General features: G+C 37.2%; 1 protein-coding gene and 1 long non-coding RNA gene across 7 annotated transcripts in view; one reads left to right on the top strand and one right to left on the bottom strand.

The window, feature by feature from the left end:
- LOC131503606 (uncharacterized) overlaps window positions 1-1,857 on the top strand; it is a 125,331-nt gene extending 123,474 nt beyond the window's left edge. For 5 of the 6 annotated variants that reach the window (XR_009257473.1, XR_009257474.1, XR_009257472.1 and 2 more), the window contains one exon: window positions 1,534-1,857. This is a non-coding gene — a long non-coding RNA (uncharacterized LOC131503606). Of the gene's footprint in view, window positions 1-1,526 lie in introns of all 6 variants that reach the window. The other variant, XR_009257476.1, reaches the window with a different exon arrangement.
- The window catches only part of SCN9A (sodium voltage-gated channel alpha subunit 9), a 167,030-nt gene that overhangs the window by 70,168 nt on the left and 71,807 nt on the right, over window positions 1-25,055 (bottom strand). The window contains exons 5-13 of the mRNA XM_058715068.1: window positions 24,390-24,518; window positions 22,814-22,905; window positions 21,623-21,832; window positions 13,482-13,545; window positions 12,016-12,157; window positions 9,070-9,276; window positions 6,700-6,987; window positions 4,028-4,399; window positions 924-1,053 (exon numbers count right to left, since the gene is read on the bottom strand). Coding sequence (XP_058571051.1) covers window positions 924-1,053; window positions 4,028-4,399; window positions 6,700-6,987; window positions 9,070-9,276; window positions 12,016-12,157; window positions 13,482-13,545; window positions 21,623-21,832; window positions 22,814-22,905; window positions 24,390-24,518 — 1,634 coding nt within the window. The remainder of the gene's footprint in view (window positions 1-923; window positions 1,054-4,027; window positions 4,400-6,699; window positions 6,988-9,069; window positions 9,277-12,015; window positions 12,158-13,481; window positions 13,546-21,622; window positions 21,833-22,813; window positions 22,906-24,389; window positions 24,519-25,055) is intronic.

The raw sequence follows: 25,055 nt of genomic DNA, 5'->3' as shown, positions 1-25,055 counted from the left end.
GGCTTGATCCCATGACCTGGTGATTATGACCTAGGCAGAAATCAAAAGTTGGACACTCAACTGACTGAGACACCCAGGTACCCCAAGAATCAATGTTTTCTTAATGGAGAAATATATATTTTCCATCAATATATATTTTTTCACAGGTGAAATCAATCTCAGAACCAAGAGACTAGAAATAACTTATGGAGTGGCTCATTCAATAGATACATCATACCACAATCTCTTTTATTTCTCACCATTAAGTTTAGGAAGTGGGTGGAAGCTTTGTCTGAGGCCATCATGGTATGAAAGCACAAGGTGGGACCTGGGACATATTGTAGGGGGAGAGGGTGGAAACCAGCACATTGTAAAAGTTGCCACCCTGACTCGCTTCTCAAGGTGTAACCACTATATGTTCTCTAAATTGCTTTCTCTAATGCCTTTTCATCATAATCTTAACAGATGTTATGTCACAGATTACCATTTTATAATTTTGCTGAATGTGCTCAGAGGCAGCCATTACAGACATCTGGAAGTATATATTATTTTCTTGCATATTAGATGGTAAACCCAGAGACTAAGTTTGTAAGATTATATACTATATATATATATTATATACATAGTATATATATAATATATGTATATAATATATAACCCACACAGCCCTGGTTAACCTAGCTTTCTTCATTTATTATCATTAATTGTCTTTGAAAAGTCTTATCATCCAGTATCTTTAATCACACACATAAAAACTTTGTCAAGTTTTTTGAGCACATAAAGACCATTCCATTAGTATCCATTGGTTATCTTTACCATTGTTTATGATCATTTTTTATTCTTTGAATTCTTCCTAAGAACTTCATATACCTATTTAAGGCTAACCAGGGCTTATCTAAGTTTTGTTTAAAAATCTGTATGGGTAAGACAGCATTATTACATACCTTCTACAGTGTTTGTTAATATGCTTACTCTACTCATTGCTCTTTGTCTTAGATGGGGATCATTCAACATATCTTCAGAAAGGAGATAAGAACTGGAACGTCTTTTCTTATGTATTTGATTAGTTGTACCCTGAAAGAAAAAAAAAGATGATTAATTAAAGTTCTAAGAATATAATTCTAATAAATTCTTGGTGCAGAATAAAATTTTGCTTAGGTAGCTGTAGTGAGTAAATAAAAGTAGAAATTAGGCTGCTGGGTTGTAATCATAGTTCTGCTACTTACTGGGTATGTGTCACTGGAGGGTTACTTAACTCCCATCTCAGTTCTATCATTGGTAAAATGGAGATGATCATAGTATTAGCCTCATATTCTCGCTTTGAGGATTAAAAGAATTAATGCTTAGGAAGTAAAAAATAAAACAAGCTGCTTTTCTTGTTGTAATCACTTTCATCACCTATCTTTCTGGGTGTCGAATTTATTCAGATAGTTTTGCCATGTAAGTGTCCTACATGAAACCAGCTAAACGTGTATTGCAGTGATGTGTGGTAAAGGGACAGAACCTCGGTATTCTCTGATAAATTTCTATAATTATTCTTTGTTGAGGTAACAGAATTACATGGAGACTGTAATGGATGTTTCTTATTACCAAGGAAGATCTCATGAATTGCTCTGAGTGGATGAGGATAAATGACTCAGCGTGAAAAGGACGACGGAGACTGGTGGGCACTGTAGCAAAATGGAGAATGTAAGCTCCATCTGAAAGAGGTGACCACTGTTCAGCTCTAAAGGATTGTTGCCATGCAGGAATATGAGCTCAGTCTTACCAGGTGCACTCATTTTTGTGTGAAAATGTCTTGTTTTTAAATTTTGGCAACTAATTCAAAGTTTAAACACTATGCTGGTTCAGTGCAGGCCAACAATACACACACACACATACACAGCTCACACACACATATGCACACAAACAACTATACAATTCTACATGTATCACCTATCTATCTGTTTAGGTGTGGTATATGTGGTATTTACGTATGTATAGATACACACACACCACTTTACAAACATGTAAATATAGCTCTAGAGTTTTAAAGTTGTATAGTTGTTTAGATATACTTATATGTGTGTGTATATCAAAACATGGACACATGGGCATAAATGTATGCATGTGTGTCTGTCTGTATGTGTATGTGCACAGACATCCACACACACATATCTGTAGCTGGCTTTTTATGGAGATCTTTCTATTTGATACAGTCTCTAATCTACTGACTTTCAAGAAATGGCAATTTTTCTACAAGTCAAACAAGAATAACACATTCTTTTTCATGTAGACACGTTTTAGTTGTCAAGGTTATATTATCTGTCATGCAATTTTTTTCATCTAAACTGTACATTTTGCCATACTATCATGTTTATTGCATTTCTGTTGAATCTTAGAGTATACTCTAGTTTTGTAGTTTGTTTCAGGATTTATGGTAATACTGATTTTTCTACGGTAAAAGTAAAGTCTTTAGTGAAAATATTTCATTTAAAAATATGAAATAATATCCAAATCTGATATAAATTATATGTTTCACAGATAGTACATCACTGAAAAGCAAAACACAGCAAAGATCTGATTCCATAGAATTTAGCATGCTCATTTGACAAGGAAAAATATCTTGGCCGAAGGCCCAAAGCTGGATCATGCAAGCACAGAGGTCACTTGTTACCTAAAAAGCACATGCAGTCATTCCAAATGAAATATGTATGTGGCCATGACTTTGATGGAACTTTATTCTCGCTAAAAATATATTGTCTGAAAATATGAATATATGAATACCTAGCATGAGTTCAAAGCTTGTTAGGTCAGTCAGAGCCCCTACTGATCTTTAGTAATGCAACAGAACAGTGACTGGCCTAAAGAGGTAACCTAGAAACTCCAGAAACCAGAAAGATCTCACTTTCCAGCCTAATTAGACACTTTCTCTACTGACTTAATTACTCCTAAACCCTTGAAATTGTTGCCTTGGAATTGTTGTTTTGTTTTTGCTTTTATGTGTGTATGTTTGTATTAATGTATATAGTTTGGCTATTATATTTTTATCGGTAGACTCCAGACCACAGAGTTTTTGTTTTTGTTTTTATCTTATTTTAATGAAAAAAGTTTCATTTATGTATGGGGAAAAGCATAGCTATTCTAAATTATTTCTAAGTTTCAGGGCACCTGGGTGGCTCAGTTGGTTAAATGCCCAACTGCAGCACAGGTCATGATCTCGCAGTTTGTGGGTTTGAGCCCCACGGTGGGCTCTGTGCTGACAGCTCAGAGTCTGGAGCCTGCTTCGGATTCTTTGTCTCCTTCTCTCTGCCCCTCCCCTGCTCACACTCTCTCTCTGTCTCTCAAAAATAAATAAACATTAAAAACATTAAATTATTTCCAAGTTTAAAAGCCTAGCACACATTGGAGAGAGAGCAAAAATGTGGTGGGTTAAGAGTGCAAGCTCTGAAACAGAGAGCCTGTTTGAACTTCAGGACTACTGTTTACTAGCTGAGTGAACTTGGGGAAATTGCTTTGCTTCTCCATGCCTCAGTTTCCTCCTATGTAAAAGAGGGATGATAATATATCACCTTACAGGGCTATTATAAATCCTAAACACATATTTGCTATTATTATTACTATTATTAAAACTCAAGATTCTTTGCACAAGGTATATATTAAACAGTATCTTCAGAAAGATAGCAGTAGGTGGAAAGAATCCAAATTTCCTTAGAAAAATGGGACCTATTATCAACTAATAAAGATCAGCATAACCAATGCATTTTCTGTGCTGAGATTTATGTATATATATCTATGTCTTTTATACATTGTTTTCTAAAGGGATGGCTTATAATATGGAAGTAAATATAAGTTCCTTTTTTAAAAAAATGCAGTTTTAAATATCTTTGAATTAGACATCTACAGCATATCCCATGAGGATTACATTAATGAGGTGAAGGCGTGTTTCGGTAGTAGCGGTATTGCAAAATGCAGAGCCATTCACAGGACCCAAGAAGACCCCTCTAGCAGATGGACTGATGCAAGAACAAGGGCCGAGCCAGGCCTGAGCTATTTAAAACATCCTTACGCTGTCATCAGAAGTTGCCTTATCTATTATCACCTCTGGCAGAAGCTGTCCATTGGGGAGCATGAGGGCTGAGGGTCCATCAACCAGGGAGACCACACCATTGCAGTCCACGGCACTGTGCATCTTCCCATTCACTGGCAGCACTGGGGGGGACCTACTGGCTTGGCTGATGTTACTGCTGCGCCGCTCCCGGGGTCTGTGGGGCACAAACAGTGAGCCCCTCCTGCTCTCACTATCCCCGAAAATGCTATGCTCATCGTCGGCAAACTCAGTCTCAGATCCAATGTCTTTCCCTCGGCCTTTGAAACTAAAAAGACTCGTTCTGCTGCTGCGCCTTGCAGAAAACAAGGAGCCTCGGATGCTGAGTGGTGACTGCAGGAAAAACAAAACAAAACAAAAAAGATGAAATGTAGCCATGTATCTGCTGAAGCATCTAAGAATAGAAGTGCACATTACTGCCTCTGAGACCTCTGAGCTGAGGCCAGGTGGCTCTGTACTGATTCCATAGAATTCTATGCATGCTAAATTCTATGGAATCATACTATGTATGAAAAGAAACATATTAAAAAATAAAGCAATTCAGCAGGAAGACAAATTCTCCTAAATAAGGGATGAAAAGACTGGAGAATTCATCCTTTCTGGAGTAGGTACATTATTTATTACTGTATAGGTCTCTCCTACTTTGGCCTACAGTGACCTCGCCATGCTTTCTACCCCACTGATTTTGCTACAAAGAACATACCACTTATAAAAAGCATTTGGTATTCATACCTGTTATTTAGCTTTCAATATATCAGTCCCTAAGTTCCATAAGTAATTGAAACTCTCTTGAGGCCGAAGGGCACACTGTGTGCTTCTTTGCATTCCAATGCTTGCAACTCCACTTTACATGTTGGAAGCTCAGTCAAGGTATGTTAAGAAAGACTTTTCAATGTCAGTGAGTTTACAAGTCATATAATACTGGAATTTGAAAAAGAGATTGCCCAACACCAAAGAGGAGGAAAAGTCACATTTATTGAATTCACGGCCAGGATAAACCGTGTCCATAAACAAAACTGAGTGTTTATTCTTTGGAAGTATCTAATTCAATAAGTGCTAGTGCTTCCTATGGAAAGGACAAAGTGGCAGGCACTCTGAATAATGGAAAGCAAGGATAACAAAGCCTTTGCCTTAAATCCAGCTTGTTTTGCTCTTGTCATAGGTCTTTTTATTGATACCACATGCTTTCAAGTTCTGTCTCCCCAGCTAAATTATAAAATCTTTGAAGGTAGGGACTCTGATTTCTATGTGTATCTGGAAGCATCTTACAGACTTAAGTAGTAGAAGATAGAAATCTTATTGTTTTAATTATTTTTTTCTTAATTTTTATTTAAATTCAAGTTAGATAACATACAGTGTAGTCTTGGCTTCAGGAGTAGAACACCATGATTCATCTCTTACATATGACAATGTTCATCCCGAAAAGCACCCTCCTTAATGCCCATCACCCATTTAAACCATCCCCCCACCCACCTCCTCGCCAGCAACCCTCCATTTGTTCTCTGTATTCAAGAGTTTCTTATGGTTTGTCTCAGTTTTAAATGAAGTCATAAATGCGAAGGACAGTAATTGTTAAGTAAGGCACCAAAGAGCAAATGGGAGAAGTGGTGAGGGCAGAGGCAAATTTGTGGGATAAGTGGCATCTGAGCTTATGAAAGAAGAATGGGGGCTGCCACACCAGGAGGGAAACAAAGAAGAAAATCACCCCACTTAGAGAACACCACATGTACTAAGTAATAGAGGTACAGGGCATGTATGTATGAGTGAATAATCACGATGGACTGAGGGTACATGAAGGTAGAGAAAGGTGGGAAATGAGGCTGAAGCCAGTCCACAACACGGATAAGATGTAGGTCTTGTTCTATAGTCAGTAGTTATTCAACACAGAGTGTTTGTTTTGTTTGTTTTTCAAGTTGAGCCAAGGGACAGCTTTGTTTTGTAAAAGGGATTTGGGAGTGTTGTATGAGAGAAAACAGGCTAGTATTTAAGAGAAGGGAAGCAATTGTTCATCTTAGAGTTCTGTAGGCAGGGAACCCTGAGATATGGAGGTTTCAGTGGAAAGAGAAAAAAGAAAAAAGGAAAGAGATATTTTACACAAGCAGAAATAACAGACTGAGCGATTAGTTATTAGTCGTAGTTGATGCAGTCGGGGGTAGAGGTTGTCAAGTGTCTCCAAACTTTCCAGCTCATGCACTGATATTCTGCTGGTACCATTAGTTATGGTGGTGAAGAAAAGTGGAGAACCTAGTCTGGGATTAGTTTTTAGCCAATGAGGCATTGGCTAGACTAGATAAAAATGTACAGACTAGATAAAAATGTAAAAGTTAATATGTTGTGTAAATAATTTCTTCATTTATGACAGTTCTTATGAATATTCTGTTCTGAAAATGTTTATTGGAGAAGATATGACAATGATGAAACTATAGGCTCCTTCAAAAATGGTCCAAGTTAAATGGAAAACTATGCACATCTGTGTTCTTTCCATAAATGTCCAACAATCAATAAGTTTTTACCTAAAAATATACCAGTGAAGTCACTCACTCTCCTTTCCTGAGATCCTGTTACCTCAAGGTAACACATTTTGCTCTATAATCCTAGCCCTGGCAATAACCATTTGACAATTGCATTGGTACCTGATTAGGGGTAGACAGTCTCTTTTCACGTGCTCGCCTATGACCTTCAACCCCAAGGTGGAAACTTTTTCTCCTGATACTCTCCTCAGACTCTGATTTGGACAATTTCTCATTGTCTCCCTTTTCTTCCCCATTGGCGAGCTTCTTTTGGTTCTTTTTCCTTCTTCTGTTTCTTCTTTCTTTAGCACTTTTAGAGCTCAGTTTGGATGTTTCAGAAGAACTCTCAGAGAAGCCCATAATTCTGCTTCTCCCAATACTTGTGTACTCAGCTGCTGCCATTGCGATTGCCTGTTGGACCAAGAGGTCACACATGTGGTAAGTCATTTCCAAAGTCTGGGAAACTCTATTATGGGGTAGGCACCTCTCTACCATGAATTTAATTACACTGTCCATGTAATCATGTCCCTTGTGCATGAAGTCATGCCTTTTTATTTATTTTTTATTTTTGTATTGTAACTAGAGAGCTTACAAAGCATATATTTATTGCTTTTCTTGCATTGTGATAAGGCCCCATTTTACTTTGGCATTAAACTAATATATACTATTCCTATATTTATGGTAAAACAATTTAAAATGGTATTTATAAAAGTTTTACTAGGTAATTCTGTAACATAAAACTCACATAAACCATATAATAAGAAAATTCGTACATCTTTTTCAGGTAATTAACTCAATATTATCAAAAGAGTCAGGCACTCAGTTTAATGGAAACTGAATTGCCTGAAAACAAAAATGAATTATTATAAAATGAATGTCAAGAAGATGAGAGACTTCTAAGGGTTTCCTAGAAAATCCTGGATGACATACTGTTAATCTTTTATCAAAAATTAAGTTTTTATTATTAAAACATTCCTTGTAAAAATTTGGAAAATAAGGACATTGTGAATAAAAAAATAAAAATCACTCAATCCTAAAACCCAGAAATAATTGGTGTATTTCTTCATATATATATATATATATATATATATATATATATGTATATATATATATATATAAAGTTTTTAAATTGTTTGTATATTATGCCCAATTTTGTATCCTACTACTTAATACATTATATTAAAACATTTCACTGTCATCATAATATTCTTAAAGCACATCATTTTATGGCTGAATAATACTCCAAGACACAAAAGTATCATAATTCTCCTTATCATTATCTAATTAAAAAATTTATATACTTTTTGATGTTTAATATTATCAAAATACTGCACTGAACATCTTTCTCTATCAAAGTTTTCTACTTTACATATTACTACCTTTCCCCTAATAAGTTAGACATTTTTTTTTATTTTATTTTTTTTAATGTTTATTTATTTTTGAGACAGAGAGAGACAGAGCATGAATGGGGCAGGGGCAGAGAGAGAGGGAGACACAGAATCGGAAGCAGGCTCCAGGCTCTGAGCCATCAGCCCAGAGCCTGACGCGGGGCTCAAACTCACGAACCGTGAGATCGTGACCTGAGCTGAAGTCGGACGCTCAACCGACTGAGCCACCCAGGCGCCCCATAAGTTAGACATTTTGAAGATATTTAGGTTGAAATATCAAACAAATTTTATTTATTTTTACTTTTTTTTGAAAGCTTATTTATTTATTTTGAGAGTGAAAGTAGGGGAGAGGCAGAGAGAAAATCCCAAGCAGGCTCTGCACTGTCAGTGCAAAGCCCAATGCAGCACTTGAACTCACAAACCATGAGATCATGACCTGAGCCGGTCAGATGCTTAACTAACTGAGCCACCCTGGTGCCCCCAAACAAATTTTAAACTCCTGCATAATATTTAAATTTTTGGTTCTCTTGGTACAAACCTTCTGAAACTTTTCCACTGAAGTACCCTCTTGGAGAGAGGAGTAAGGAAGAATACTCAATAATTTGCACCTTAGCCTAAAGTGCCTACAACCATAAGTATAAATTTTCTTAACATCTCATGTTTTTTATCTTAAAAGTTCTTGCCACGTTAACAAAAATTGATGCACATTTTTCTTTCTACTCCATAGAGTATCTGTTATCTTTAACACTTAAATAATTTTCCCTAAGCTTTTGTATGCAATTGCTACTCTGGGGAAACATATCATATATGTTTTGCGACTTTGCATAATGCCATACATACTGAGGAATTATGGATAACAGGTTTAGGAGGAATGGCTTAGAATATTCTCTGTGCTGATTATGGGGAAAGGTAGAATGAGACAAATACCAATTCTAACTCAATCCAGAATTGGTTCTTTGACCACCCCAGAATGAAAATTCAGCTTATGTTAAAAAATCCAGTAAGGAAAATCTCGTGGGGAAGGCCACAGAGTCTCTGCTATGAGCCTCTGCATTCCCCTTTGGATTTCTACTTCTAGGGAGAATTTTACACCAAACAATAATACCTCAGCTTCTTCTTGCTCTTTTTTAAGACGATCTAACATCTGTTGAAATTCTAACTCCTTTTGCCTCGCTTCTTCGATGTTTGCCTGGTTCTGTTCCTCATAGGCCATGGCAACCACAGCAAGGATCAAGTTTATTAGATAAAAGGATCCCAGAAAAATCACCACAACAAAGAAGATCATGTAAGTTTTCCCAGCAGCACGCAGTGTCTAGGGAAAAATGGAAATCATTATTTTAATAACACAAAGATTTTTGGTAGATTATTTCAACTTGAATGGCATATTAGGCATGGGGAAGTTGGGCAGTTCAGTATAATCTCATGTTATCAAAAATATAAAGGAATAAAATTACACCTCCATGGAAAACAATCCATATTTAAATACACACTTTTTCACTACAAAGGATATAGCAATCTATTAAACTTGTATTAAAATTAGGTATGATTCTTCACTATTTTTAAGAATAATAATCCTGGATTTAAAAATGTTTACTTATTTATTTTTTGAGAGAGAGAGAGAGGAATAGAGATAGATGGTCAGAGAGAATCCCAAGCAGACTCCACTGTCAGCACAGAGCCCGATGTGGGGCTCCAACTCACAAACTATGAGATCATGGCCTGAGTCGAAACCAAGAGTTGGACCCTTAACTGACTAAGCCACACAGGTGCCTCAGTCTGGGATTTTTGAAATCTGCAGTCTAAAAATTACTCAACAAGGAGCTACTCTGCTCATTTTCCAATTAGAGAAGCAGATAGTATCTGTAGTCCCTTTGACTGATAAAGAAAGTATCAATGATGATGTATCATGTTCACACAAAGTAGCGAGCCTAATTGAATGATCTTATCTGCTTGTCTACTGTTATATTTACTTTTTTTTTTTTTTTTTAATTTTTTTTATTTTTGGGACAGAGAGAGACAGAGCATGAACGGGGGAGGGGCAGAGAGAGAGGGAGACACAGAATCGGAAACAGGCTCCAGGCTCCGAGCCATCAGCCCAGAGCCTGACGCGGGGCTCGAACTCACGGACCGCGAGATCGTGACCTGGCTGAAGTCGGACGCTTAACCGACTGCGCCACCCAGGCGCCCCCTGTTATATTTACTTTTAATTAATATGTATTAAAAGTTTTGAATGCAGCATATAGTAAAAAAATTCAAATGGTATAAAAAGATAATTACACGAAAAATATCTCTCTCTTATCTCTGATGCCTACTCATTTCCCTTTTCTATCAGTTATCATTGTTACAATTTCTTCTCTTTGATAAATTCTTAGGTAGTGGAATTTTTGGTTAATGGGTATATTCATTTTAATTTTCATAAAAGTTCCTATGTTGCACTTGGCTGTGGTTCCCAGCAATGTGTGAGTAAGTCTACCTCCCCATGTCACAGCCAGACAGCGTCTCTCTTTGGATCTCCATCATTCTAACAGGTAAACAATTAGCTGTCACTCTCGTTTTAATTTTCATTTCTTTAATTTTGAGTAAAAGTGAGCTTATTTTTGCATATTTAAAGTTGTTTCTATTCCTTTTTTCCTCTGAAGTATATGTTTACATAATTTCTATATTCCTTTGTAATATTAGAAATGAAGTAAACATAAAACAGGCCAAAAGAATCTGGCAATTCTAAGAAAAGTGATTCATTTTTTATTTATAATACAGAATAATCATTTTCATCTCTTTCTTCCTGGGGTCAGGTGCTGAGAATATATAAGTGAAAAGATACACCCATAGGCCCAAAAGATCACATTGGAGGAGGTGGCCATGTGAATTAATAATTAATGTACAAAGTGATGGATACTATAAACTGAGGAATATTAAAAAGGCGTGGAAGTGTAGGGGAAGGAGAAATTGAGTTCGGACAGGAGAATTTAGAGATGTGAATTGGGTCTTCAATTCTTATATTTCCTTCCTAGAGCTGCCACAACAATGTACTATAGACTGGGAAGCTGAAACAACAGAAATTTTAGTTAAAAAAAATTTTTTTAATCTTTATTCACTTTTGAGAGACTGAGAGAGAGCATGAGTGGGGGAGGGGCAGAGAGAGGGGGACACAGAATCCGAAACAGGCTCCAGGCTCTGAGCTGTCAGCACAGAGCCCAACACGGAGCTTGAACCCACGAACTGTGAGATCATGACCTGAGCCGAAGTTGGACGCTTAACCGACTGAACAACCGAGGCGCCCCAGAAATTCTACTTTCCAACAGTTCTAGAGGATGGAAGTCCAGTATCAAAGGGTTGGTTTGTTGGATTTCTCCTGAGGTCTCTCTCCTTGGCTTGTCAATGGCTGTCTTCTCACCGAGTGCTCACAGGGTCTTCTCTCTGTGTCCAGGTGGGCACATTTCTGGTGTTTCTCAGGAACTAATCTCCTTTTCTTTTAAGGACACCAGTCAGATTGGATTAGGACCCATCCCGATGCCTCATTTCAATTTAATCACCTCTTTAAATCCCTAACTCAAAAAATAGTCAGTCTAAGGCGCTGGGAGTTAGGACTTTAACACATAAATGGGAGGGGGTACAAGTTAATTCATAGCAACTGTACATGGGAGTTCAAAAAAATAAAGCATAATGAACCTACGAGATCCTGGTGTTTAGGGCATTGCAAGCAGGGCAGCACATTCAGGAAACAGTGTGTGCAGGAGAGCTACAAGAGACTGTGACAGTGTATTTCCTGCAATTTACTTAGGACCCCATAGGATGCTATATTCAGAAAGGGTTGGGGGACATGAACTAGAGATCAAATAAGCCAAAAAAGGATAAGATAACAATGTATAATTTTCAGAATTATCCACTCTAATACTGCTGGAAATAAAACATGTCTAATTTTAGTGATAAGCCAAAAGAGTTTTGTCCTTTATAAATTGAAAAAAAAAATCTTATATAAAGTCTGGTAAGGAACAGTCACCAGATTTTTATGCTATTCAAAAATGCAATGAATGTTTCTCTTGGCACTCACCTGTTGGTAAAGATTTTCCCAGTAATCCTGGGTCATTAGCCGAAATAAGGCCAAGAAGGCCCAACTGAAAGTGTCAAAGCTTGTGTAGCCATAATCAGGGTTTCTACCAGCTTTCACACACTTGTACCCTTCTGGACACTGACTACATACAAAAAAAAAAAAAAAAAAAAATCACAAGTTAGAATGTTTCCGGGAGGCAACCTAAGGAGTACAACAGAACAGTTAGATATTCAAGGTTCCTTTCTAGGAGGACGATATTGAATAATGATTAAGAATGCATTATTTGGAATCAGGAGGAACTGGGTTTGAATCCCATCCCACTCTACTAGTTGGTGACTTTGTCAAATTACTTAAATTCTTCAAGGTGCAGTTCACTCTTTCTGTGAGAAGAGGATAAAACCTACTTCAAAAGGTTAAGATTGTTGTTAAGTTTAAAGAAGATGATATATACAAATGGTCTAGCCTAGTTCCTCTATATGGAAAGCATTTAATAAATGGCAGCTGCTATTAGTATCCTCATCAAAATCTGGAAATTCCGTCTGGCACCAAGTAATAGTTCTTGCATCAGAAATATTGATATATAGGCCTCCACCAAAACTCGGTTCCTCCAAATTATTCTTGGAGTGAATTTGAATAAAAAAAAATAGCCAAAATAGAGCAATTATGTAAGTTCATAAAGATTTGTAGTTTTATATTTTTCATTCTAAAATTGGTGGACTGGGCAGTCTCTACTGTTCTGCCCACTGCTCCCTTGCGGTGTATTCAATAAACTTCTAACTTCTTCAAAAAAAATAACAATAAAATAAAATAAATTGGTAGACTTGCATGGTGATGCCATTGAACAGTGGTCTGAACTGTCTTGCAGAGCAGCAACCTTATTTGTTTATTTTTAATGTTCCCAGTGAACACAGAGCCTGGTGAACAAATATCTGGGCGGGGAAGAACAAGAACAGAGATGAACTTGGTATATAGGAAAAACTGCAAGATAGGTAGTTTGTAGAGATGGGAGATTCTTAAAATATCTTTATCCAAGTCCATGGGTTCCTTTGTTTAGAGTGGCCAAAGTGTCCCTGCATTCAGTCATCTATGAATCATTCTTGATTGGAAAATGAGTAGAATTTGGGAAGAAAGAAAGTTGATTCTATCACTCTTTTTTCCAGAAAGAAGAAAGACTTGAAAATTATCCAATTTTCCAGAAGTAATTTTTCTACTTTCATATATATATATATATATATATATATATATATATATATATACACACACACACACACACACACACACACATGTCTACACATACATATATATATAACTTGTATCTTGTTTCAATTCAAGCACTACCTCCAAGTTTTGCTTTCAGATGTATGCATTAACTATAAATGTTTTAAAGTTTCTCATAAAAAAAACTTATTATGTTTTTCCTTTTGTTTTGTAGCCTTTAGACTAAACACAAAACAAATATTACTTACCCTGAATCTGTGCTTGTACCACAAAGGAGAGCATCTTTGGATCCCTCCAAGTAATAAAAATATTCTGTTTATGAAGAAATTGAAGAATATAACATTAGAGAATGTAAGCTTTAAGAGTGATACAGAAGTTAAATTAATTAGTATAGACTTACTTGCACATATTCAGGCCCAGTCCTAGGCAATGTGCATTCATTTGTTTATTTATTATATTCTTGTATATTCTCTCAAATATTTATTGATAACTTCTTATGGGTCAGGCAATGAATAAAATAATAAAAACATGACAAACAAGATCATTATTTTTATGGATCTTTCTTTACATGTAGGTAAGCATGGAAATTGGGGATGGAGAAAGACAAGTAAATACATAAATATACAAAGTATGTTTAGATAGTGATAAATGCCCTAAAGGAAATAAGACAATGTGATAAAATGTGGTCAGGGCAGACCTTTCTAAAGATATGACATTTGAACTGGGACCTAAATGCTGCAAAAAAGCCAGTCATCCAAAGACCCTGGTGAAGAGATATTTTGGCAGGGTGAAAACCAGGAGCAAAGGGCCTGAGGCAGAAGTGAATGGAAGAAACGACAAGATGGCCAGCCTGGCTACAGGCTAGTGAGTGGAGAGAACCATGTGGCAGAAGTAAGGCAGGGGTCAAATGCCTTTGTATGTTATCAAAAGAAGTTTGGATTTTAAGTATGATTAGAAGTAATAGAGGTAGCAATATGAGGTAGCAATATGAGATAATAATCAACATTTTAAAATGTCACAATGGTTGTTTTATGGACTGTAGATAAAAAGAGAGCAGGTGTGGAAGCAGAGATAGGAGTTAAGAGACTACAGGGAGAGGCAATGTGGCTAAAATTCAAAGGGCAGCTGTGGATATGGAGAGAAAGCGGTGAAAACAGAGTGGACAGGATTTACTGATGGAGTGTGTGGTGGGAGAGAGGACACAAGAATGTGATAGGAGTCACCATCAGGTAGATAGTTTTCAAAGCCATGGGAGCTGAGGAGTTAACCCAAAGAGAAAGTGTAGCTGGAAAAGAGAAGGGAAGAAAAGAGAAGGAAGGGAGCCCCCAACTGAGCCCCAAAGTATTCCACAAGTGGTGAAGTCAGCAAGGCAATACTATAAATGGACACACCTGTCTTTTGAAAGTCTCTCATTTATTCACCACTTAATAATTATGTAGGACTTACTAATTTCCAGATATTGAGGATATGGCAGCGAACTGAATGCATATTTCCCCCTCATGGTATGTTTTGTGTCCATTTTCAGGCATAAGGGATGTTATAATCTCTTTCTTCATTTACTGTGAAAGCTTATTCTTTTTAAAATTTTTTTTTCACATTTATTTATTTTTGAGAGAAGAGCAAGATAGAGTGTGAGTGGGGGAGGGGTAGAGAGAGAAGGGGGGTGGTGGCATAGAATCAGGCTCCAGGCTCTGAGCTGTCAGCACAGAGCCCAACACGGAGCTTGAACTCACGGACCGTGAGATCATGACCTGAGCCGAAGTCAGATGCTTAACTGACTGAGCCACTCAGGCACCCCTATCAAAGCTTATTCTTAAGACAGGAAGCAATCCAGCCATGCACAGTAAAGGTATGAAGAATTTAAAAATATCTATTCTTTTTAATAAGGGTAAGCTTCTTATTTGGCTCCAATCAAAGGAATAAAGATGTAATTGTTAGGAGGCTTCTGGAGTGATAGTGGAAGAAAGACTTTGAAGTTAGACATACTTGGATTTGAATGTTGCTTCTACCCCTTCCTATGTAGGTGAACTATCTTACCACTTTAATGGTTAGCCACTATGCCTGCTTTGTAGAGATACTGAATAGCATACATAGGATATTGCATGTAAAGTGTTTAATACAGTGGTCCTCACATTCTAACTACACAGCTGCTCAAAGAACAGCAGCGATCATTATTAAACTATTACACAATTCCAGTTAAGATTAATCGACTGACTCCCACATTGCTTTGTCTTATGTAGAAAATAAAAATTTTAGAAGACACACAAAAAACAATAATGCCTCTTAGTTTGAAGTGAAAATTTAGGGGAGAATGTACATGAACAACTTTTTTGAAAAAACTCTTGTGGCTCAGGTAGGGTGGGCATGGCAGAAGGAGGATGGAGAAGATTAAGATGGAGTTTTTTGTACATAAGCTTCCAAGACATTTTGACTATGGAAGGATTACTTTAGAACTATCCTTTAAAGTAAGGCTGGCTCACGCTTACCAATCACTGAGGAGTTTTTATAAGAATGGGATCTAGTGGGTGGTTCAGTTGGTTAAGTGGCCTACGCTTGGTTTTGGGTCAGGTCATGATCTCAGGGTTTGTGGGTTTGAGCCCCACATCAGGCACTGAGCTGACGGCATGGAGCCTGCGTGGGATTCTCTATCTCCCTCTCTCTCTGCCCCTCCCCTGCTTGTGCTCGCTGTCTCTCCTTCTCTCTCTCAGAATAAAGTTTTTTTAAAAAGAAAAAGAACAGGCTCTAGAGTTGCCTGTCCCAGGGCAGGGCGAACAGAATGATGAAGTCAGTACAAGAATGTCAGTACAAGAATGATGAAAGGTAAAGCAATGGCAGTAGTTCACGTTGGCCTTACAGAACACTTTAAAATAATCCCTACACAAAAACAGACATTACATTATTGGAATAATTAGCCTCAAGAGAATTTAAGGTTAACACGTAAAGGGAAAACGTAATGCAGAAAGAAATAAAAACATACGTCCACAGTAAAACTTACACATGAATATTCACAGCAGCACTATTCACAATAGCCCCAAAGTGGAAACAACAAAGACATTTATCAATTAATGAGTGCTTAAACAAAATTTAGTATATATATACAAGGGAGTATTATTTAACAATAAAAAGAAATGAATTACTGCCACAGGGATGAAACCTGAAAACATACTAAGTGAAAGAAGCCAGACACAAAGGCCACATGTTGTACAATTTCATGTATATAAAATGCTCAGAATAGGTAAATCCATAGAGACGGAAAGTAGATTAGTGATTGTCAGGGGTTTGCGGGACGAGGGAATGGACAGTGATCGCCAGTGAGTACAGGGTTTCTTCTTCTTCTTTTTTTTTTTAATGTTTATTTATTTTGAGAGAGAGAGCAGGAGCAGGGGAGGGGCAGAGAGAGAGGGAGAGAGAGAATCCCAAGCAGACTCTGGGGACTGTCAGCGCAGAGCCCAATGCAGGCTTTGATTCCACAAACCATGATATCATGACCTGAGCCGAAATCAAGAGTTGGACACTTAACCGACTGAGCCACTCAGGTACTCTGAGTACAGCGTTACTTTTGAGGGAGATAAAATTATTCTAAAATTAGTGCTGGTGTTTGCACAACTCTGTGAATATACTATGAAACACTGAACTGTATACTTTAAAAAGGGGGATTTTTGGGGCGCCTGGGTGGCTCAGTCGGTTGAGCGTCCGACTTCGGCTCAGGTCATGATCTCGTGGTTGGTGAGTTCAAGCCCCGCGTCGGGCTCTGTGCTGATGGCTCAGAGCCTGGAGCCTGTTTCAGGTTCTGTGTCTCCCTCTCTCTCTGACACTCCCCCGTTCATGCTGTCTCTCTCTGTCTCAAAAATAAATAAGCGTTAAAAAAAAATTAAAAAAATTAAAAAATAAAAAGGGGGATTTTTATGGTATGTGAATTATCTCAATAAAGTTGTTAAATATAATGCAGTACAATAACAAAGATTGTGGATAGTAATAGATAAGCCTCAACCTTACAGTAAAAGTCACATGGGGATAAAAGGAAATAGAAAGTTGCAAAATTCACACACCTAAAATCTGGAACCAATATTCAGTCAAAAGCAGATTGGTACAGAATGGTAAAACATACTGGTGACCTAAACATTTTATGATTAGTTTTATCCAACCTGGTTCAGAAAGACAGCTTGTAGCAACCATGTATGACTTGGGCTTTTGGATTCAAGAGTTTTTTCCTCAACCAAGAGGCAATAGTAAGTTAACTCTGAGAAAGCTAGTGCTGGGGATCAGGTAGAGGCAGATTGCGTGCAAGTGACACACTGCCTTCTGGGAGACTGAACTCTGGGAAGTCCCCACAAGGAAAGCACCACAGATGAAGACAGGAAAAGCCCTGGTAGAAGTGCAGACCAACACTGTGGCTTTTCCAGGAACTTTTCTATGAAATGTCAAACATTCAGAAAATAGAGGTTTCTTTACCCCAACATTCACGTACGATAGCTACTGAAAATTTGGCTTCCAGCTGTGCACACGAACCTTTCCTTCACCTGTAGCAGCAAGAAGGAAGATTGAGGAGCATGAAAGTAGACAATGCTTGGCATCAAAGGAAATCTATAGATTGTATGTTTTGAAACATGAAGTTATACAGTGGCCTTCTTTATTTGATAACAAATTTTAAAAGCACCTCCAAAGGGGCTTCGCTGTAGGACCCAGAAAACACTTCCAGAATATGTTCAGGCTTTCTATGTAGGCTGCTGTTACCATGGCAATTCTTTTATTTCTTCGAGAATTCCAATTCATTTACCTCACCACTTTCTCAAAACCTGTCAACCAGCTCTTGGGTTCACTTCTTTCCTTGTCCAGTTTTGAATCCACAGACACTCATTATATCATTCTCTTACAATTTCCTCAACTTCTAAGTATTTCTATCAGTCTGTCACACTAACCTGGCGGAACCTTACCCCGACTCATACTCTAATGTCTACCTTCTGCATACTTGCCCCAAGTGGCTGAATGTTATTGGGGAAACTCTCACACCCAAGTGAATGATTGCATTTTTTAAAAATTTTTTTAACGTTTATTTATTTTTGAGACCGAGAGAGACAGAGCATGAATGGGGGAGGGTCAGAGAGAGAGGGAGACACAGAATCGGAAGCAGGCTCCAGGCTCTGAGCTGTCAGCACAGAGCCCGACGTGGGGCCCGAACCCGCAGACCATGAGATCATGACCTGAGCCAAAGTCGGATGCCCAACCGACTGAGCCACCCAGGCGCCCCGAATGATTGCATTTTAAGTAAATGATCTCTGGTATCAAATTGCAACTCAAAATAGACTCCATGTCCCATTCCTTAGGATGACAATATAGTGCATTCTCCTCAAAACTTCTGTAGAATTTCCTCTTTCGCATTTGCATTCCCAGCCAATGGTCCCATTTCACACCTTTCTGAGGAAATAAAAGCTACTGGGTTTGACTTAATCCTCTTCTGATAAGTCTGCAGCCTGCCCCTCCACCTTTCCTCTTGCTTCAGTGGTAGAGATATCTCTTCTCTTTGCTCTTTCACTTTCTCCAGAACTTGACTTCTCCCCTTCTCTCCTGAATTATTCATCTATATTTTACTACTCACTCATTTCTACCACTAGAAGAGCATCCTTATCAAAATATGCCATTAAAAAAGTACCAGACATCTCCTCCATTATTCTGCTTTCCATTACAGCCAAATTTCTTGGGAAAACTGTCCACACATATTGTCGTCTCTTCTTTCTGACATTTTATTTACCCCTCTCACCACCTTAAGTCCAACCTTCTGTTCTTACCACTCCACTAAAATTTTCTCATGAAAGTCTCTCACAGTTTCCATGTTGTTCAAGCTAATGCATATTCTTTTATCTCCATCATTCTTAATCCTTGATCTTGCAGCATCATTCAACACAAGTACTCCCTTCTCCTCAAACTTTCTTCTCTTGGCTTCACTGTTCACATCTTTGTTTTCCTCTTACTTTATTGGCTGCTCCTTCTCTGTGTCCTGTCTGGGTCTTCTTCTCTGCCTGCTTTCCAGATATTAGGGTTTTGGAGTTCACCAAATTTGCATGAAAAATCCAGTTTCCCTTTCTTAACCTGCTTATAAACATCAGAGTTTTTCAGAAGGATGTGTGTATGCATGTATGTATCCTTTCTGTTTGCTGATTATTTCAAAGTGTATTTATCTCCAAAGCAGGAAGTTCCTCTGATCTCCATGCTTAAATCCCTATTGTCTACTTTTCTCTACACTTGCATGTATCAGTGTCATCTCAACTTTAACTGGTTAGTAACAACTTGCATCTACAATCCTGCCTACCCTTCCTTCATTTCCCATTGCCACCCATCAAAAGTTACTGTAGCCACAAGCCTAGAAGATATCCTCAAGCCCTCTTCTCTTCTCTAATCCATCAGCAAGTTCTATAGATTTTATCTTGACATAACCCTTTTCTCTTCACTGTCCACCACCACTCTAGATGGAGCCACAATCTTCTCTTTCATAATGACAGAAACATCCTAAATGGTTTTCCTTATTCTAGACTACCACCCCCGTTTGCCTAATCTCTACTCCAGATGGCAAACAAAATGATTGAAACCATTGCATTTAAAATGAAACCAAACCCCTTTCCAATGGGCTAAAACATCCTTCATGCTTTGACCCCTGCCTTTTTCTCTCACTCTATCTGTTGCTATTCTATCCCCATTTTGCTAAAATCTAACCATGCTGATGCTCTTCCATTCTTTAAACACATAATACTCTTTCTTGTTTCAGGACCTTCCTACATGCTATTCTTTCTAACTCAAGTAGTAGCTCCCATACACACACTCTCACCAAAACTTACACTATTTTATGGCTTCTCATTGTCCTTTAGATCTTCACTTTGGTAACTTAAATGCCATCTCCTCAGAAAGGTCTTCTCATTTAGTTGGTATCTCAGCCCCTGAGATTTATTTGCTTTGCATTGCTTTTATTATAACGTGCAATATTTTTTATTTGTCTGTTGCCTTCCTTTAGTTTTTCATTCCCACTAGAATATAAGCTCTGTGAAAGGAGAGCTTATTTCTGTGCCAGAAAGTTGCACAATGCTTAGCTTAGGGGGCACTTAATAAACACATGCTGTTACATAAATATCCAAATAAATACTGCAGTGAGACCTGGCTTCTATGACACAGAGAACAAGTGAGGAAACCAAATTCAGACTGGACACAAACATTTTCTCCCTAAAACTCTATTTCAGAAGAAAATAAAGAATAATGTATAGAATTAAGGGAGAAGGTTTTGGTGTAAAATTCCATTGTTCACTAAGATGTTATTTCACTCATTTGTAATAAATGCAATATGAAGATACACTGCAAAATTCAAGGCTCTTCCTACTCATTTTGAAAAATATTGCTTGAAGTAATGCCAGAGGTTAAAAAAGTCATTCAGATTACGAACTCAAAAATAGGACCACGATTCAAAATAAAAGAACTGGTAGTGATCCGAGGAAAAAACAGTTAAGTTTAAGTAAGTGTTGTAAACTGATTGTTAATTGTAAATGTCAACAATTATCCATAAGATATGTTACTTTTATGGTATATAACTTAGAGATTCTTTGGAAATTGAAAATAACATTTAAGATCATATTAATCAAAATCAGAAACTGAAAAAAATAAATAAAAATAAAAAGGAAGGGAAAACATGCTAAATTCCTCACCAAACATTGGTAGTAAAGAATTATACATTAAATATTTTACTTCAAAACCTTCATTTTTTTTTCATTTTAGGCTTCAATGATTTTTTCTGTTTTCTTTATTTACATCCTTTTACTATATTAGCTAGGTTTTATTTGCTTTTATCTTCCCCAGTGAGTGGGAGAATACACATTTAGTAAAGAAAAAAAATGATGTGTACTCTTCATAATCCAAGGAGAATGTTGACCTTTACTCTCTGATCTCATTCTGTCAAAGGCACATACACTTGGAAGGTGTCTTGATTTCCTCCCCAAATCCCCCACCTCTGGATCCAATTATCCAGTAAGGTTTATGGGTTCATATGGGCAATATCAGACATACACACTGCAGGTATTAGACAGAAAGCACAAACTTGCTTGGTCTCATTCTCACCCAAATTCATCAATAGCTCCAGCAAGAGGAGCTGTGTTAGAGGACAACTGTTCAGAAAACATGCAGTTTGGGCTTTTTTGTAAAATATTCTAAAATATACTCATGAATTAAGCAGACTTTGAGACTGTGTGCACAGACCAACTCATATGGTTTGTACAGAACTAGTTCTGATGAACTAAACTTTGAGATCATGACCTCAGCTGAAGTCAGACGCTTAACCGACTGAGCCGCCCAGGCATCCCTGAAAGAGAACAGTCTTATTTCAACCTCTTAACAACTGCAGGGACAATCTTACTTTTATAGTCTTCTTCTTCAAGGGTATCCAGGATGCTTGCTAATGTTTCATTATTTTCCAGCGGATCCCGCAGACATTTATGCTTCAGGTTGCCCATGAACAGCTGCAGCCCAATCAGTGCAAACACGCTCAGACAGAACACGGTCAGGATCATGACGTCAGAGAGCTTCTTCACAGACTGGATCAGAGCTCCCACAATGGTCTTCAGGCCTGAATGCAGGGGGGAGAAAAGTGTTCATAATAAAATAAAGCCTCTGAATGAGAAATAAAAACAAAACATGAGCTTTTCTAGAAATTCATGCATTACATCAAATCAAGGACCTTAAAGAGCCTAGTTCAAAAAAAGCCTAGTAGCTCAAAAGGGTAGATTTACTGTTTATATATATTTTGCTTCTATATATCACAGCAAATGATAAAAATTGTAAAATAGCCCAAAGAGTAACCACATTGTCAAAATGAAGAATTTGGTTGCTCAAGCCATATCCATATTCACCGGTAAAAATAATTTTTCAAAGTGCTAATTTAGTAAATGCTTGTCAAACAAACCATCTCTCTATAATGACATTAAAAGAAAGGGGCTGAATTGCAGCATACAGTGACACGTCGCTAATATTCAGTTAAGAAATGGTTTGTTGTGGAAAGCTAAAAAACATGTCATGCAATACCCCCATGCTGATACTTAAAATCTCTTTTCCTAACTGTATGAAAAGCAATCAGAACAAATTGAAATTTTCATTCCTGGCTAAACAAAATGGAAAATGAGCTGTTATTCAGGAGGGAAAATTTCAAGTTGAGATGTGAGCCAAACGGCCATCTTCATCCTCTAAGATCCATGCAATTGATTAAACTCAAAGGCTGACTTTTAATAATGATTATGAAAAACATAAGAAATCAAATTTAATTAGAACTGTGTAAGAGAAAGTCATTCTTGTCTTGGCTCCAAAAGATCAAAGTCAGCCCCGGTGTTTAACCCCACTCTCACCTGGAATGACTGAAATTGTTTTCAGTGCTCGGAGAACTCTGAATGTTCTCAGCGCTGAGACATTGCCCAGGTCCACAAACTCTGTCACATATCTGTAATAGGGAGTTCACACACAACACAGTGACAACACACACACAAACAAACAAAGAACAACTCCCAAATAGTTGGAGTTATGAGTGGCCTAACGCTCCACACCAATCACTCCTTACCTGGAATTACAGAAATAGTTTTCAAAGCTCTCAACACTCTGAAAGTTCGAAGAGCTGAAACATTGCCTAGGTTTACAAATTCTGTTAAATACCTGTAGAATTAAATCAGAGTTATTCAGAATTTAGATAGAATCTATGATACTTACCCGTGCCTTTAAGTCAAGGTATTGCCTACATTTGGAAATGCTTATTAAAATGGATTGTTCTGCAAGTCTTTTTTTTTTCCCCTAACACAACTGATTTAATTTGATTAGATTTGATTCAATCCCTTTTATGTGAGTAAAATACAAATATATTATTAAAATGGCTTCAAATACTTTAAATATCTAAATAAACAATCAAATGCTTCAATCATTAGACCTCAACATTATGGTAATATAGATATTTAATATCCTATAAAATGTCAGCAGCAAATTTTGAAAACTGTAGGCTAACTGAAAGAAGCCAGACACAAAAGGCCACAAATTGTATAATTCCATTCATATGAAATGTCTAGAATAGGCAAATCCATAGACTCAAAAAACAGATGAGTAGTTTCCTAGTTTCCAAGGACTAGGGAGAGAAGGGAATAGAAATGATTTCTTCTGGGGGTGATGGAAATATTCTGGAATTAGAAATCAGTGACAGTTGTACAATGTTGTGAACATACTAAAAAAGCAACAATGAATTTTATACTTTAAAAGGGTAAATTTTATGGCATATAAACTATATCTCAATAAAAAATGAGAGCCCTGAGAAAAGGCAGCGTTCTTTTGGCTCGATGTCAATGCTGACTCTTGTCAGCGGGTGCACCTACAGCAGTCAGGTGACCATAAAAGAAGGGAGCCTGATAGACAAGGAGGTGGGGGTGGGGGCAAGGGAATGGGAAACTAGAAATCTTAAGACCCTTCTGCATTATCTAAATTCCTTCAGTGAACCCGCATTAGTTTTAAAATTCAAGATGATAGAGGGAAAAACATTGTATCAAGGTTTGGAGACTCAAAAAAAAAACAAAAAAAAAAAACAACTGTGCTTCTGGCAAATATATTTGGGGAAAGAGCAGCAGTATAAATAAATTAAAATTATATTTTAATGTAATATTTTCCTCTTAAAAATAAACTGTGACAGCATACATAATATATACACAATGCACTAAAGTTAGGGTTAGTATGCAGTGACAGCCCTTATAAAAATTTTACTTCTGTATTTTAATATAGTATAATAGTTTCATAGTATAGGTTAATAAAAAGAGCACAGTACTTTATAATTAAGGCTTCAGATTTTTCTGTGATTCTTACAGGTTGTATCAGTTTTCAAAGTATGAACTCACTTGCACTGCATATACTATCCATCCAAGTGCTGAGCATGAAGAAGATGATCAATCTTAATGATGTCATACACTTTTGAATGGGAAATGCTCTTTCTCAAAAATTAATCATTTGCCTATCAAATGAATGACTACCTTTCATTCAGTATCCTTTAAATGCAACCATTACCTGCAGGAAAAGTCAGACCCCAAAGGCTTACTTTCACTGGAATACTGTGCTCTCTGTCATTTTCATGAGTTTGCCATTTCAAAAAAACTAAATGTACTTACGCAAAAACAATGACGACAAAATCAAGCCAGTTCCATGGGTCACGAAGGAAAGTGAATTCTCCTACACAGAAGCCTCTTGCAAGGATTTTTACAAGTGATTCAAAAGTATATATTCCAGTAAAAGTGTACCTAGACAAATAATCCAATGGCATATTAAATATGAGAAGAATAGAACCAATATAAATCTTTATTTTTTTCTGATCAACCCAAGAAAGCCATCTATTAGAGTGTGGCTGTTGGTTTATGGATCCACTTGAAGTATTAGAATAAACTACAATAAAGATATTTCCAGACAAATCTCAAAATGCCCATATTAGATACTCTTAGAGAAAGTAGAGGTATTCAAAATGACTGAGAACACAGATATTAGATCTGCCTGGAAAAGTCCTACATTACTCCTATCAGAAATATACCCAAGGATAAGAAATATATAACATGTCTAAGAACAAGGCAGGACATCTGATAAATTCATTCTTCTAGAAAAGACTAACAATTATTCTATTCCACTGCTAACTGGTTAATACCACAGAGGACGAAAAAATAATTGAAAGAAAAGCAACCATATAATATGGGAAGATAAACACCACAATTTTTAGAGCTGTGGTAACTTCCTGGCGGGAAAGGAGAGGATTAAAATAACAGTGAGACCATATTAAAATGTATTTA

This window comes from Neofelis nebulosa, chromosome 2, assembly GCF_028018385.1.
Source record: "Neofelis nebulosa isolate mNeoNeb1 chromosome 2, mNeoNeb1.pri, whole genome shotgun sequence".
Lineage (NCBI taxonomy): Eukaryota > Metazoa > Chordata > Mammalia > Carnivora > Felidae > Neofelis > Neofelis nebulosa.
This window is presented reverse-complemented; position numbering and strand designations above follow the sequence as displayed.